The sequence below is a fragment of the Acanthisitta chloris genome, unplaced genomic scaffold (assembly GCF_000695815.1).
Source record: "Acanthisitta chloris isolate BGI_N310 unplaced genomic scaffold, ASM69581v1 scaffold3721, whole genome shotgun sequence".
Lineage (NCBI taxonomy): Eukaryota > Metazoa > Chordata > Aves > Passeriformes > Acanthisittidae > Acanthisitta > Acanthisitta chloris.
This window is the reverse complement of record NW_008657536.1, coordinates 119,958-136,994: the sequence shown is the minus strand read 5'-3', so window position 1 is coordinate 136,994 and position 17,037 is coordinate 119,958. Positions and strand designations below refer to the sequence as shown.

General features: G+C 39.7%; 1 protein-coding gene across 1 annotated transcript in view; it reads left to right on the top strand.

Moving 5' to 3' along the window:
- LOC103811750 (protein sidekick-1) overlaps positions 1-17,037 on the top strand; it is a gene marked incomplete at both ends in the record, with an annotated part of 206,731 nt that overhangs the window by 72,688 nt on the left and 117,006 nt on the right. The window contains one exon of the mRNA XM_009084741.1: positions 6,181-6,318. Coding sequence (XP_009082989.1) covers positions 6,181-6,318 — 138 coding nt within the window. The remainder of the gene's footprint in view (positions 1-6,180; positions 6,319-17,037) is intronic.

Sequence of the window (17,037 nt, the reverse complement as noted above, 5' to 3'; positions counted from 1 at the left end):
AATAATGTCTACAGCCTTGCTAAACCAAGACCTTACAAGCCCCCAAAAATAGAGCTAGAGAACAGGGAAGTCAAGCTGAAAATGTAAAAATGATGAGGAAATTCTCATTTCTTCCTGGAAATATGTCTGCTAAACCTGTCAATAGCTGTTTGTACTTCATTTCATGATAGGATTTATCCTCCACCTGACCACTAGGACCATCTTGGTTATTCTTGTGTAACCTTGGAATGCTTTCATGACTAGAAATCCCAGTCACTTCCCAGAAGCACTTGTTGTGCCCTGGCATAACTAGAGATGCAATAGAATAAACTACCCTGATTGTAAACTCAGTGCATTAATTTGTGTATTTCTACTTAATATTCAGTGGCTGTGTGAGTATAACATTTTTATTCATGGATTTTCAGTAACCTGAAACCAGAATAATATTCCATGAAACTACCATCCAGTCCCAGCTCTCAGTGCTCTGTCACTGAGGACATGCTGCTCCGTGGCACATGCACTAATATTTTGCTCTGTGATTGAGTCCTGAGAAACATGAACTGTTTGGGGAAGAAGTGTATTTAAATCAGTTCAATTAATAATTCCCCATCAGCACTGGAAGACACAAGGGTGGTGAAATGCTCTCTCGGTTAAGCCATGCATGTGTACACCGAGTCAGGGTTTCCCTTGAACAGCTGTGTGTTTAACTGCAGCATATCTGTGTTTTTCCAAAAGGAGAAATCCATGGGGGAAGTCTTTCAGTAATTATTTTGTTATTACTCCCTAATCTCTCCCTTTTCTATTAACATCACTGTTACTCTGTGGTGTCTGGGCCGTGGAGAGAGATCAGTGCTTGCTGCGTCGCGTGGACAAAAGTTCTTAAAAGGGGAACAGAGGTTCTCCAGTAAAAAATATCATGTATAGAGGGGTTGATAATCGTATTAGCTGGAGGTAATATTGGAAAAGAGGCTTTATGAAGGACTTTGTACTAAAATATTGCACGCTGGCTCAGGAGCAGATGGCAGCCTTCAGAGAGAGCCTAATCAGGTTACTCTATGATTTTCATTTTATGTTTTTATAACCCAGTATTATCTATTTTTCATGTAATCTGGTAGACTAATAACCTAACAAATATCTAACTTTTGGGAATTATCCACTTGTAGAGTAGATTTTGGTATTTTCACATAAAAACATTATTAATGGAAATCCATCTATTTAAGATAAATGATGCAGTTTTCACTGCAGGAAAAAAATTCATTTCACTCCATAAGCTTTATCTTAAAGTCCACAGTAATGCTATCCCCGTTGGAATATTCTCTTTACTTCTGAAGGCCTGATTCACATTCCATGGATTTTAAAATAACTCCCATAATCTTTTGGTCAAGCTAAGGGATTTATTTGCACCAGAGTTTTATAGTATTTGGATAGTTTGGTGCAATTAAAAATCCCAGAATGTACAGGATCATGGAATGGTTTGGGTTGGAAGGGACTTTAAGGATCATCTAGTTCCAGCCCCCTGCTATGGACAGGGACACTTTCTTTTAGACCAGGTTTCCAAGTGCTGAATTCTGGTGAAAACGAATGGAAGTGATGGAAACCTAGGTGGGTACCATTTCCATGTTCAGATACTTAGAAGAACAGGGTATGTAATGACTTGTTTTCATCATTGCTGCCTTTTCCCATCCCATCAGTCCACAGCCTTTGGTCAGGCAGCATCTCATAAGCATTGAGCTTGGCTTTTCAAAGGCCCAACTTGTCTTTGCTTTGGGATCAGTCTGGTTTAGTGTGTGGCTGCTTTTGTGGCAAAGGTGTCACTGAAATGCTTTTGGACATGATGCCACTGAATCCACCGTTAGAACCACCTCCCACTCACAGCCGTGGCCGCTGCTGTTGGTATTTTGACTACTGTTCCCTACAGGATTCCACTGAGCTCCAGAGAAATCTTAAAAATCCTTCTATTAAAACATATGATTTAAAATGCTCCTTTCCTACACTTAAGAAATCCCAAAGGATCCTGAAGCTTAGTTTGCTTCCTGGTTGTTCCTATCTTGAAAATGTTCAGTTGAGTTAAGTTCAATGCTGCTTTAAAAAAGCAATATTTATATTTTTCATGAATTCTGTGCTGGGTATGAATTAGTGACAGGTCCACTCCATCTGCTGCAGTTGTCTTCCTCAAATATGCTGCTAAACTGAGCAGCCAGGAATCAGATTTTCCTTGGAACATTAGAGTGGTGCTGTCAGAATTTAAAAGTTATATCAGACAATGAAAACAAACAATAAACTCAGGAAAACATGTTAAGCCAATTTTCGGGCGCTCGGTGCAGCTGTTGTGCAGAAAGTGGCTGTGACCCTGGGAAGGGCTGGGGCATGAAGCTTCAGATGGTTTAGAAACATTGGAATTAATGAGTCCTTAAAACGTGACTAATTGATTTTCCTGATGCACAAGGCTCACACGTGATCGAAATACAACTCCCATATTCCACAGCCTGTGAGGGCTCCTGGTTGGCTCTGGACCTGCCTGTCGTTAATGAATTGAAACATTCCATTTTTCACACCACTATTAAGATATCAATAACTCATTTTGGGGTTTTTAATTTAACTTTGACTATGTAATTGATGACCCCAAAGAGTTGTCTTCAGTAGCTGCATTATCTTCTAACTCTCTTTTCTATACACATTAATATCATACTTTTTGCACTATTTTGAACAAGTAATTTATAATGTTTAGCCCTTCTGCACTGATTTTTTTTTTGTTAAAATATTCTTTCGTTAATGAATCTTTAAAATTTGCTTTCATTTCGCTCATAAATGCTACAGTTTGCTCACGGTCCAGGAAATGTTTGTGTGATACAATGAAAAAACCCCACTTCATTTTCAACAATTTTCTTCAAAAATACCTCTGAATTTGCTTTGCTCTTGATTATTATGAGTATAATGGTTGAAGTGTCAAAATTTCCAGCCAATTTAATCATAGAATCATAGAATTTAAGGGTTGGAATGGACCTTACAGATCATCTATACCCTACCCCTGCCATGGGCAGGGACACCTCCCCAACTAGATCAGGTTGCTCAAGGCTCATCCAGCCTGGCCTTGAACACCACCAGGCTCAGGGCAGCCACCACGTCCTTGGGCAACGTGTTCCAGTGTCTCACCACCCTTATAGTAGAAAACATTTTTCTTACATCCAACCTAGACTTCCCCTCCTTCAGTTTGAACCCATTACCCCTTGTCCTATCGCTGCAGTTCTTCTCTGGCTCCTTGTAGGCCCTTCAGATATGGAAAATTTGCTCTGAGGTCTCCACACAACCTTCTCTTCTCCAGGCTGAACATCCCCAACTCCCTCAACCTGTCCTCATAGGGGAGATGCTCCAGTCCTCTTCGTGGCCTCCTCTGGACTAGCTCCAACAGTTCCATGTTGAGGACACCAGAACTGTGTGCAGTATTCCATGTGGGATCTCACAAGGGCAGAGTAGAGGGGGAGAATCACCTCTTTTGACCTGCTGCCACACTCCTTTGGATGCAGCCCAGGATTCCATTGCCTTTCTGGGCTGCTAGCACACACTGCAGCTCATGGGGAGCTTCTCATCCACTGTCACTCCCAAGTCAATAGTTAATGCAGATAGTAACAGCATCTATCTTGCCAGGGTTCAAGGATCACCTTTAAACTTTCAGGTGCAGTTGCAACTGGCATCAAAGCAGCTTGAAATGTATTTAGTATTTTCAAAGACTCTTCCTAATGCTCCTTTCTTTAGAAGCAAAGTAAAAATGATTGTAAATGTAATTGTCTTTTAATATTCAATTATTAGCACTGTATTGAAATTTCATCTTTATTTGCTTTATTAAATGTCATATTAATTGTATTTTATATCCTCACTCTGTAAATCTATCACAGTTTCTTTGATTAATTTTCTAAGTTAATTAAACTATTACAGATTCATTGAATAAAGCAAGAAAACAGTTTTGGGTTTTTTTAGTAGTTTTTATAACTGAAACTGTCAGTGAAGACAATGTAAACAGTATCTTTAGGTGGTGTGTGATGACTGATTTCAGAGCTGAAAATACAGCTTTATTTTTCAGCAGTTTTTTATTTATTGGAGGTGATTAATTTTCTAAGTTAATTAAACTATTACAGATTCATTGAATAAAGCAAGAAAACAGTTTTGGGTTTTTTTAGTAGTTTTTATAACTGAAACTGTCAGTGAAGACAATGTAAACAGTATCTTTAGGTGGTGTGTGATGACTGATTTCAGAGCTGAAAATACAGCTTTATTTTTCAGCAGTTTTTTATTTATTGGAGGCTGGAGCACAAGTCTGATGAGAAGAGGCTGGGTTTTGGGGAGCACAAGTCTGATGAGAAGAGGCTGAGGGAGTTTTAGGGGCTCAGCCTGGAGAAAAGGAGGTTCAGGAGGGACCTTCTCACTCTCTACAAGGAGTGGAGGTTGGAGTCAGGTGGGGGTTGGTCTTTTCTAAGTAACAAGAGACAGGATAAAAGGAAACAGCCTCAAATTACACCAGGGGAGGTTTAGATTGGCTATTAGGGAAAATTTCTCCACTGAAAGGATTGCCCAACCCTGGCACAGGCTGCCCAGGGCAGTGGTGGAGTCACCATCCCTGGAGGTATGTAAAAAATATGTAGGTGTGGCACCTGGGGACATGGTTCAGTGATGCTCTCAGCAGTGATGGGCTAATGGTTGGACTGAATCTGTTCTGGCCTAAGTGGTTCTGTGATTCTCTGATAGCTTTACAGGAGTTCAGGGTTCTTGGTATCCACACCAGAAAATTGAAGTGTTATGAATAAAATACAAGGCTTTGAACACAGCTATGTTCTCACTGTAATTTTTTATGCCCCTCCTACGCATAGAAACTCCTATGCTACACTAGGAGTGTGTGATTTCCACTGTTACTTTAAATGCTTTTTCAAAGCAAACCAGTTGTTTGTTATTAAGGCTAACCACCCCATGCTAAAACAGGAGGATGAAATGCAGGGGTTGTTTATTATTGACTGATTACTGTACAAATACTTTGACTTAACACTGAGTCTTTTTGAGGCCTGTTGATATATGAACTTGTTTCTTCCAGTATAATAATTTGATATGTTGTTTCAACCTCATGCTCAATGATATGACTAATAGCACAGCTGAACTCAGTGTAACTTCTCATCGAGTAATATAAGTGAAAGTAGGAGTTTCTTCCTCCAAGCCTTGCAGTCAGATTTCCAAGTCTGTGCCTGTCCCAGGCTGTAAGTGTCAGCTCTTTGCTCCACAGGCTTTGCCTGGAATTTTACATTTTCTTTTATCTTACCTGTTTTTTGAGCTTCCTGTGGCCTGTTCAGTCAAGCCCTAAAATTTTTACGTATCTTCTCTAGGTTAAACCTTTATCTTTTATAGTCAAGAAAAGAGCATCTAATACAAGTCAAATGCAAAGTGACCAAGTGGGTAATGTTGCCTGTGAGAGAGGTTAGAGACATTTATTGCACAGCAGCCCTAAGAATAGCTTTGTGTTATACAGTGACATTTATTGACTCCTTCAGGCCCACCCCAGCTAACTACAGGCTTGTGCTTTCCTTCCTGCTTTAGGCTAAATGAAAACTCCTCCCTCCCTATCCACACACAGATGATCACCCTATAGGCATTAGGTTCTAACTTGCTGATGTGATGTGATAATTAGTGATGCCATCAGTACAGAAAATTTACCTTTGGTGGTTCTGCTGATGTTGATTTTTACTTTCTTTTTTTCAATTAACTGTATGTTATTCCTTGAGTGTCACTCTTTAATAGGTTGCCTTACACTTGTTGAGAAGGTTTTCAGCAAAACTGACTTTTCAGCCTCCTGATGATTGTTGGGGCTGTTTTCAAGCCACAAGAATGCAGTTTGCAGCCTGTTGGACTCTGATGTCATTTGCTGTTTCTTGTGTAACTTCTTATTGCCATTTAAACTGTCTCAGTTTCATATGCTATAGCTTTCTGCATGTCACCATAAACATCTTACATGATCTGAACAGAAAAAAGGCCTAGAGGCATCTAAGATCTTTATTTCCTGTAAATGTATTTGAAATCAAGCTAGTTTTCATTTCAGAACATCTTGACTCAGATGACCAGTGAATATCCTGTCAGTCTGTCAAGCCTGAAGTGTTGTATGGTTTTTGCCTAGTGGATACCATTGTTCTGATTTCAATGTGATCTTTCTTTTTCCCTAAACAGAGCCATCACTCTGGAGAACCAGCTGGTGATCCTTGCAGCATCAGTGACTGATGCAGGAGGCTACTATGTCCAGGCAGTCAATGAAAAGAACGGGGAGAACAAGACAAGTCCATTTATTCATCTTAGCGTAGCACGTGAGTATCCAAATTGTGGGTAATATGCTGCCACACTGAGGCTGCACACAGGGTGCACAAAGGCTGCCCTAATCAAAAGAGCCTTTCTGACAAAGGATTGGCTCCTTAAAGGAGATAATCTTTTCCTGCTTGGTTTGGAACACACTGAACTCCCTTGTGCAATAGAAGGGACCTAAGAGACTGTACACCCTCAACAAATCACCCTCAAAGCCTTTTGGCTGGTGGTTTATTTTGTGCAGGGCAGGTACATGATGATATCCCTCACTGTTTATTGTGAAGTTGGGATGATAATTTCTTTTTAATGCGAGGGTTTAGAATGTGTTGTTTTCCATAGTGAGTGAGTAAACAAGTCACTCTTCTGAGTGCAAATTTATTTATGAGTCTATTCCCAGTCTATGGCATTATTTTTACCTGGAGTTATCAGAGTCCCAGGGAACATGCATTTCATTGTTATTATTTCACATTCCTCAAATTGTATTAACACCACCATTACAGAGGTATTCCAGGAGTGGGTTTGCAGAGGAAAAAGCAGCAGAGCACTGGGGGCAGCGAGATAACTGTGCACTGAATGTGCTAACGTGCACATTCAGCAAAAAAGTACATGTGTAAACTGCTGTAAAACATTCAGTAAATGTGTTTGTATGAAAAATTCATCTTCTACATGTGTAGAATGGTTTGACTCCTTTTCTGAGGGATTTGTTAAAGGCATTTTTAATGTAGCAATGAGATAGGGAGTGTGTTAGTCTGCTGTGGGAATGGGGAGGTCTCTGGTTTTGACTGTAGAGACAAGGAAGAGATGATGGAGTGAATGGTTGGTGACACCAGCAGCTTCACTGACAGGATGCTCTTGTGGTTTGGGCTTCTGGCTGATGCAAGACTCAGGTCTAGATCAGTTGGTATAATGAGATACCAGAGATCTTTTGCTCTTGGATGCCATTAGATTTGGGACAATCCCTGTTGGCTTGTTTCCTTATAATAGCAAAACATGGGAGTCTGAGTTTCTGGGCAGGAAATCTGGCAGATTGCTTTTGGAACTATGCTTATGTTTGTCAGAGGTTCATCTAAAACATTATGGGCCTGTGAAACATTTAGTTTCTAAGAAAATGGGATATTTTTTTCCGTTGAAATCGCCAATCGGATTTCAAGGAAAGCTGTTCTCAGGAAGCAGTGGAAGCCCTGTTAGTGAGATGAGGGTCACTGAGGGCAGCAGCTGAATGGTTTGACAGACAGCAGGAGACACAGACCTCTGTTTTCTTCCAGATATGTATCTAAACCAAACGACCTGCTCAGGGTTTTTATGTGTATCTTTCTGAAGTGGAAATAATATTCCAAATCCACTTGTGAATTCTGGCTGTACTGTGGCATGTAGATTGTAAACATTATTATTTCTGACAGGATGAAGAGGTTTGCTAACACTTTAGTAATTTCATTTTTAAAGCATATTTGTAGTGTTTGTATTATGTGACCAATAGCATACTTCCCACTTTAATTTCATATCTTAATTAATGCTAGAAATAGTCTGTGATCATGCATGCATAACAAGTGCTATGCAAAGCAGAAGGTAATACAGGCATATGGAAAAGAAAACACTCCAAAATGCTTACAGACTTGATACCATGAATGCAAAGTCTATCTGGAATGTGGAAAACAGGAAAGATAAAATGGATAAAAGGAAATGAAGGATGAGGCAAGCTGGAGAGCCAAAAATGGGTTTGCTTTTGAAATTAATATCAGCCAATGAGGTTTGTAAATTGACACCTTGATATCCAGGACTCTAATGCTGTGTGTGTGTTGAAGGAAGGCACTGGCTATAAGGCATTAGAGTCTAAAGAAAATGAGATTAACATGGTCATTCTGGACTTTAATCTGGGGAAGCAACATGTGATAGATTAGATAGAAGTGAATAAACCTTCTTGGTCCTGTAACAGAAACTAATCAGGCATAAATACAATCCTGGAGCAATATGCAGAGAATGGTTGCAGAAACATGATACATTTTGAAAGAGTAATAAAGAATTCCAGCAAGTGTTTGGAAGCAGATTGTTAAAGGAACACTCAGGTGAGGAGGATATCACGTTGAATAGTCACTGTCTGAATTTTCCTGGATGTTAGGAGTGATGACACTTGCAATTTTCCATCAGGACATGTCTAAAATTTAAAAACAGTTTAATCAAAATCAAATAAACCACAAGTGGAATATCCAATCTCTGTGCAAGTAGATTATATATTAATTATTGAGTACAACCTTGCTACATGACTCAGCTTGCACATTGCCACTCTTACTGAGGGCAGGAGCAAAAAAGCCTATAGATAATTCCCAGGGCAGTCATTCACTGAGAACAGCATTAGATATGCATAGCTCGTTATTCCTTGAAGGAGACCTGTGTCAGATTTGCTCCAGCCTGTAGGAAAAGCACATTTGCAGAATCATTCTAACAGCTGAGGAAGCTGTAAGCTGTCCTGTTCTGCTCCAAAATACAAGACTGACAGCAGGAGGAAGGTCTGGCTCTGAGCTAAGCAGGAGATGAGTTACAGGGCCTTATATTGCAGATTGAAGTCAATGTTGAATTGTGGCTGAAGGTAAATGGAGCTTGAGGAATGACTGGAAAATATACTGAACTGTCCTTCAATTAATAACTACATTTGATACATGTGGAATAAAATTATTTGAGGATGTTGAATGTGTTGCAAAAACAGTCTAAAAGCCCTAATCACAATGAATTCTCTAGTAGGGCTCCAAGTGCTAACAGTAAAGATGTATTGTTTCTTGTCATTCTAACTTAGAGTTCACTGAGTCCAACACTGTGAAGTCTTACACCCACTCATTGCCCCCAGTTACAACATAATGCTGGAAAGTTGGCAAACAGCTTCCAAAGAAAGCCTTCAGGCTTGTCAGTGGTGCTTCTGCTGTGCTTGGGTTTGTTTTTCTCTATGTTCCAAGGCTGGTCAGACATGGCAAATGAAGGCATCAGAGCTCCTGGACTTAGTGAAAATGATCAGCTCTTTGGCACATGTTGGTGTTTTCAGATACATACCCAGTCCACATCTCTGGAAGTGTTTAGTTCTTACACACACTTTGCACTAAAGATGTGTTTAGCCAGTAGATGTGGTCACTCTGTGAGAAGATCCAAATACTGAGCATTACATTCCCCTAACAGCCAAGTTCCAGCTTGGTTAACACCAGTGTTCTGCCTGCCCTGGAACAATGTGTCTTAATTTGAAAGTCCAGGCCACAGTGGGAGGTCCAGTCCAGCTATGCTTGAAAACCAGTGTCATTTCTTTCAAGTGGACATGTTTCCACTGATTTTGAGAGGATTAGATCATCTCTAAAGTGACAGGCTCCAGCGAAATAAAAATGATGTCCAACAGGCAGCATGTTGGGAATAACGTCACATCTGAGGTTACTATGAGATGTCATAAATTAGTCCTAAATTTAAAATGCCTCAGAATCACTTGAACTGTACACTATACTAATGAAAATCTCAGTGGGTTTTTTTTTTAAACCATATGTCAAAGCTTTCATGTAAATAACACAAAATTTTGGCTAGGAAAGTCGGGAAGTCTGAAAGTCAAGAGTTTGGCAACAGAAATAGTGACAACACTAATTTTGATTTTTAACGCGAATACATCACTTAGTCCTTGTTGTAAATTCACTATGACTGTTTTGGAGGATTTCAGTATTAACTCCGCTGCTGGAACTCCTAACTTGACCAGAGTGGTGTGAGAATTAATCTATCACTGGGCTGGTACAAGATTCTGGGCTGTATATGCTGTTTTTCAGTAACAGTGGGGAAATCCTAAGTATTCTTTTCTGTTTCCATCCAACCATAGATTTTATGATGGCTTCTTGAGTGGATCCTTAATTCTTTAGACTTTTTCTTTCATGTGACCATTCTCCCACAGGCAGACACACACTGCAGCACAGATGGTCAGGTCTCCTCCTAAACACTCTGTCAGGGGGATGAAGTGAAATTCTTTTGATCTTACTATGTTGGCAGAGCACTTTAAGATCGAAATGCTCATCAAAGTAAGGCCATCATAAAACTCTTCTTTCCTTGAAGGCCCTAGTTGGTGTGTCAGCTAAATGTCTCTGAAACTCTGCATCAAATCTCTTATGGCTGTAGTAAAAAAAAAAAGCACCAAAAAAACCCCCAAACTAACAATCAAAACTACAAACAAATAAACCCACCAAAACATCCCCCAAACCCTCCAAAAATGGTAATTCAAAAAAAAAACAACCAAACAACCCAAACAAAACACCTCACAACATACAAACAAAACAAAATTGATATATGGTACTTTGCTGTAGGCTGTGCCACTTTTGCATCAAGAGTTTTTTGGGGGGAAAAGGGGTAGCAGAGGCATCAAGAGCTTCTTAATGAAACCATAACGCTTTGTAATATGTAAGTTGTGCTGGTTTGAGCTGGAGTAGAGTTAACTTTCTTCATAGAGGCTAGTATGAGGCTATGTTTGGGTTTTGTGCAGAACACAGAGTTGATAATGCAGAGATGTTTTTGTTATTGCTGAGCAGAGTTTACACAGAGCCAAGGCCTTTGCTGCTTTCCGTACTGCCACACTGGCAAGGAAGTTGGGGGTGCAGGGGAGATTGGGAGGAGACACAGCTGGGACAGGTGACCCAAACTGACCAAAGGGATATTCCATACCATATGACATCATGCTCAGTATATAAGGTGGGAGGAAGAAGGAGGAAGGGGGGACATCTGGAGTGATGGCGTCTGTCTTCCCAAGGAACCGTTACGCGTGATGGGCCCTGCTCTCCTGGAGATGGCTCAACACCTCCTGTCTTCGGGAAGCAGTGAATTAATTCCTTGTTTTGCTATGCTTGTGTGTGCAGCTTTTGCTTTCTCTATTAAACTGTCTTTATCTCAACCCATGAGTTTTTGTAGCTTTTATCCTTCTAACTCGCTCCCCCATCCCGTTGGTGGGGGAGTGAGTGAGTGGCTGTGTGGTTCTTGGCTGCTGCTGGGGTTAAACCAAGAGTTTAAGTGGGTTTTTTTAGAAGGGGAGAGAAAGCAAGATCGATTCCTAGGGAGCCTTTTCCTCCTGCAAGGAGCTGGCTGAGGTATTTACCGCAGTGTGCGCAGTGCGTGTCCTTGTTACTCTTTTAAGTGACACCATGGCCAGGCTCCGGTGCCACTCGAGAAGAAGTTAGCAAAGCCCTGCTGAGATGTTTCTATTCTTGACTTCAATGCAATGCTGTCAATGTGAGCACTGTTGGCCCAGTCTTAGAAACTTTTAACTGTGTGTGTGGCTATTTCTGAGTCCAGCCGAAGTATTTCATGAAAAATTGGAGCCTCGGTAAATGATTTAAATGGCAAGTTTGCAAAAGCTGTGTGTGTGTAAGGTGTTCTGACAGCTTAGATGCTCCTGCTTCAATTGGTTTTGCAGTGCTAATCGTCTGGAACTGCAATTCAGGGCCTTGCTCCTGGACCTTCTTGTTAAGCTGTGAAATATTGAGATGCATGTCGCTTCAATAGATTTATTAGTAAATTAGATAGTCTCCAGACCTATTCGTAACACCAGGAGATACAGAGTGTTCTGCAGCCTGACATCGTTTCCTGATGCAGGCATTGTGCAAACAGAAAACAAGATTGATGAAAATTTTCAAAACCTTGCCAGCCAGCATTTCTGAAGAGTCAAAGATAATAAAGCCAATTATCATTTAACGAAGATAAATTTTTCCCTTGGGCACTGGCAATGCTTTTAAAAAAAAGGTTTAAAAAAAATGGAGCTGGGGACTGAAAATTAAACTCCTGGCTTGGCTGCATTGTGATCAATTTTAAGTATGAGGGCGTTGTTCTGCCCAACTTCCCCCTGCAACCAGAGTTCTAGTCTGTTGTGGTAGACATTGACATGAGGTTAAACAGACCCTATTTGCCTCCGGGTAGTGCCTATTTTGTTTTTCCATTTAATGCACCAAAGCATAAATTTTACAAAAGGGCAAAGTCCCATTTCAGGTTTGCAGGGACTGAATTTGCCTCAGAGTTCCTGTTTGGCTGGTTTCTAGTTATAAAGAAAGGTTCTTGTGGTTGTGTAAGGTGTTTAGGTCACTTTTAGTGTTTGTAAGAGTGAAATATTCTTTATGTTGTTAGGCAGGAAAAGTGGGGGCAAAGTGCCACATTACCTGTCGGTGTGTTCGGTAGGATGTTCCTCTTGACATCCTTCTGTCAGGTTTAGGAAGAAGGTAAGTTTTCTGAAGACTCTGCACAGACATTTTTCTGTCTGGAAGAGAGCATTTCACTAACATAATTTTTCTTATTAACCGTCAGGGTTTGTTCAAGTCAGCAGATGTTGAGGATCCTTCATGGCTATGTTTGAAGCATACTGCTGCATGAATTTTTCATAGCTCGTTCCAGCTTTCAGGTGTAGGCAGGAAAAAGGAAAAAAGGAATGGGCTGGCACCCCCAGGGAACAGATATTTCTATTCTGACGTCAAATTTACACAAGCTCCATAGGCTTGTCAAACTGTTTTTAGTTCATGCCAAGGGAATTGACTTTTCTTTTAGCCTCTCTGGGTTATTTCTGTTGAGGTGAAATTAATGCTTCAAAGATGCTTTGTTTTCCCTTTTGGTTTTATTTTGGTGGGGGAAGAACAAGGCATATGGGCCGAGATGAAACTGCATTTCTGTGCCATGATTGTACCTGATTGCCTGTGGTTCTGACCAAGTACTGGAGAAGTACAGTATAGAACAGTTCAGGCCTCTGGGCACTGGTTTTGAGTCACTCTCTGAAATGATCACATTCTTTCCCATTTCCTCAAAGGCTTTGCTTACTCTTTGTCAAGCAGAATTTCCTGGAAGAATACCATAGTGTGGTATCCATGTGTGTCTTTTGCTTGGATTGGCACTTAACATTCTTTTGTTATCCAAAATGTTAATTTGAAGGAGACTGTAGAAGTGTTTGGGGTTTTAAGCTAACCCTGAAGGACATATTTTGTGTAAATGCCATCTTTAATACCCTGGTAAAATACTGTCTAAATGCTTTTTCTTCTGCTATAGTTCCAGTCTGCTCTAATGCTAAAGGACATACATTTTTAAATGAGGATATTTTTTTTCTGATTATTTTGAGAATGGAGTGCAAGTTACCTATGCTTTTGAGATATATATTTTAGTATGTTTTATAATTTATATATTGAGATATGCATTTTAGTAACAATTATTGGTATAAGAAGGACTAAATTGAGTTGAAGGTCTGGGTTTGATGTATTGGAACAACTGTTAGTTTCAGCTTTATCCAGAGCTGGGAATTTCAGTAGAGATTGATACTCTCAATGGTTTACCCTATTATCTACTGCACAAGTGACACTGTGCTGCAGTGTAGGCTGATTTTATATGCATTACAAAGAACTAACAGGGGATGTTCAGGGTTGATCAGCATTCTTGGACTCCAGATTCCATTGTTGTTTTTCTTAAAGCCAAATCTCTTCCATAATTCTCTGCCTTTCTTCTCCTTAAAGGAAAACTTTCCTCACTTTTAACTTTAGGGATACAGAGGGGAAGCTGTGGTTAACACGATAGATTGCTGAACTGCAGGAATAATAATGGGGAGCCAAGAAACCTCTGTGGCAGCTCAAGCTTTTGCTTGGGTTTCTCCAAAATATCAGTGCTTTTCCTGATAAATAGCAGAAATATTGGTTGGGCTCCAGTTTCCTCTTCCTCTGCATTATTTTTGATAATACTTATTGCCACACGTAGTGCATCTGCTGCAGCCTCTGTCCCAGGCAAGCAGTGTCTCCTCTGCTGGTAATTCTTGCAGTGGGAAGATGATAAAATGAACTCTCTGTAAGATTATTTTGGTCTTGCTATTAAAGAGGACTTAGCCAAAATCAGCATAAAACATATTCAAATATCTGGCACTTAATTTTCATCGTGTTGCATCAACAAATGTAATGGAGCTTTAAATACATGGTTTATTGGGAAGAATAGCTGTTTCCTTTTCTCCCAAATGCAACAATACAACCCTGTTGTTATGGGGACTCCTCACTGCCTGGTGAAGCTATGGAATTACATCCGAGCTGAGTGTCTGTTCCTTCAGCATATGCACATACATTATGCATATTGCTCTGAAAAAGTGGCAAATGCTGAAGTTTCTATAATCAAACTTATTATTTTAACATGTTACACTTGTCTGTTTATAAGGTTTGGGGGTTTGTGTCTGTAGGAGATCTGGAATACACACACACACACACACACACTCCAATTCCTGGGTTGTCTCCTAAACCCTTTATTTATATCTGACACATGCAATTAATCTCTCCCTATCTCTAATCACTTTTGCTATTACATTCATCGGAGTGATTTGTATCCTATCTCTGTCACTGCTCTGTAATTGATATGTGGAGATAAGGGATTCTTAGAGGACACAAACAAGGAAAAGAGAAAATTGAATTTACCTTGCAATCATTTTATAAAATGTGACACACATCAATTATACATGGCATCCAGGAAAATGCCATCTTGAACAAACTGCGATGATTTGTTGGAAGACCAGCAGAAGAGAAATGCCAGAAAACTTTTCTGGACAGAAAAGTATTGCTAGTTCAACAGACAGACTTTTCAATCTCACTGGTCCACCTACAATGTTTTTAAATAATGCTACAGAATTTGCAAAGAGAGTATTGGTTTTGGTCCATGTTTATCTTCCTTCAATCTTGTACTAATACTCCAGTGTGGAATAAAATGAAAGGGAGCTGTTGAAATAAACATTGTTTTGTTCAGACATAAAAAGATGATGTTGGTTACTTGAGATTGAATCATCTTTCATGGGCAAATCCAGTAAAATTGATAGTATAGTCTGATCCCAACTTAACCACATCCTGCCACGAAGATACTTCTATTTAGTTTCCCTTTCCTATTTCAGTGCAGTGAGAAGTGAACTAATTTTCTCACTCTCATGTAACTACTTTGTGCTCATGATTAGTTCTAATTGTTGTTGTGAGAATAGTAGCTCCTGTCCATACTTCTAAGTTTAAGGAGTAGTGTGGGATCTTTGAAAAGCTTTGCAATATGTAGTGATAATGTTAGAAAAATTAGTATTGAGTATATAGGCATATAATAATAAAATAATATGATGACAGTAATAGAAATCGTAAAACTCAGAAGATTTAAGTCAAGCAACATTGAGTGTTGGCAGGTCCCAGGGATTGCCAGTCTGGCAAACCATCTTTACCCTGGAACTATTTATTTCTTTGTTGTCATGTACACCCCAGATCCAGCTGCACTTTCTGAAACTTTCTGGAGCAGAGAGAAGCACAGTGATTTGTAGGCATTTGTATAGGGCTTCACATTTCAGTATATGTAAGAATCACAATGCTGATGCTTTAGAAAGAACAGCTCCTGGAGACTCAATTTACCCCTTTGGAACATTACCTTGTGATCTCTTATGAGTCTTTTTCTGCTCTGCCAAACTGCTGGAGTATTCCAAGTACCTGACTTGAAGTATTTTGCTTTGTTTCCCATCTTTACACAGTGGGATATATCTAAAGTATAATTTTCATTTATTTAGAGTTGCTAAACTCTTCTGAAGGTGCCTTTCACTAAGAAAGAGTCTGTAACTTACTGAAGTGAACTTGAGATTACATATGCTATTTTAAGGAAAAAGCAAAACACTTGAGAGAAACGTATTTAGGAGTTGGACTGCAATGATCCTCGTGGGTCCCTTCAAACTTAGGATATTGTATGACTCTGTGGTATATGACTGTGACAGCTCTGTGCTGGTAATGACAGAGGTTGTCTTTGCTGGTCTGTGTAAGTAAGAAAGGTAAGTTCTTGCTTAGGAAAATAATGAAGAGCATCTTACTTCTTATAAACCAGATAAATTTGCAGCATGTAGGTTGTTTCTTTTATTCATAGGAAAAGAACTTGGTCTTCAATTTAGAAAAGAAGTAATTTCAGAACTCTCTGATAGGTGTTCTTCAAGCTGTTGTATTAGGCAAGCTTGAAACGTCTTATAAGCTATATAGATAAGGACTAATAAATATGGTCAAAACAGATGTTTAGTAGAGTAGTTTTGCACTTACTTACTGCAGAAGCCTAAATATATCCTGAAGATTGACTTACACATGCTAAAGGTCTGCGTGGCAGAACTGCCCTCCCAGCGTATTTACAAAAGCTAATTTTCATCTCAGGCTTTCACAAACATATGGTTGCTTGAGGGTTATCATTTTTAAAGCTCTTCATCTTAAAGATGTTTTTAATTTCTTCTCAATATACATCATAAAACAGGAAAATTGAATAAGAATAGAAAATCCTCGGATGTCTGTCTCATCCTTCTGCCAGATAGTCGTGATTTGTCCAAGTAATTGTGTAAGTGCAGACAACAGCCTGTGTATGGATGGAATGGAAATAATAGTGATTATGAGTGCAACCCAAGCACTGGAGAGTCAGGACAGACAAGGCTCAAGGTCATCTGTAAAGCTATAAATATTCTTCTTTTAGATTTTAGGAAGGACTTGCTATGAATTTTAAAGTAATACAGAGTAATTGGTCCTTCCTACCCCATTTGTAATAGGAAGAGAAACTCAGACTTGGTCGTAACCTGAGTTGCTTCACCTGATGTATGTAAAAGCTGCATTGATTTCCTGTCCCCTTGGCTGTGCCGTGGGAGCCGTAAATCGCCGCTCCAAGATGTTCGTTAGCCTTCGTTTTTGTACTGCTTGGTTTCACATAGTGTTGTTTGCAGCTGGGGAGTGGTGAGACACTGGA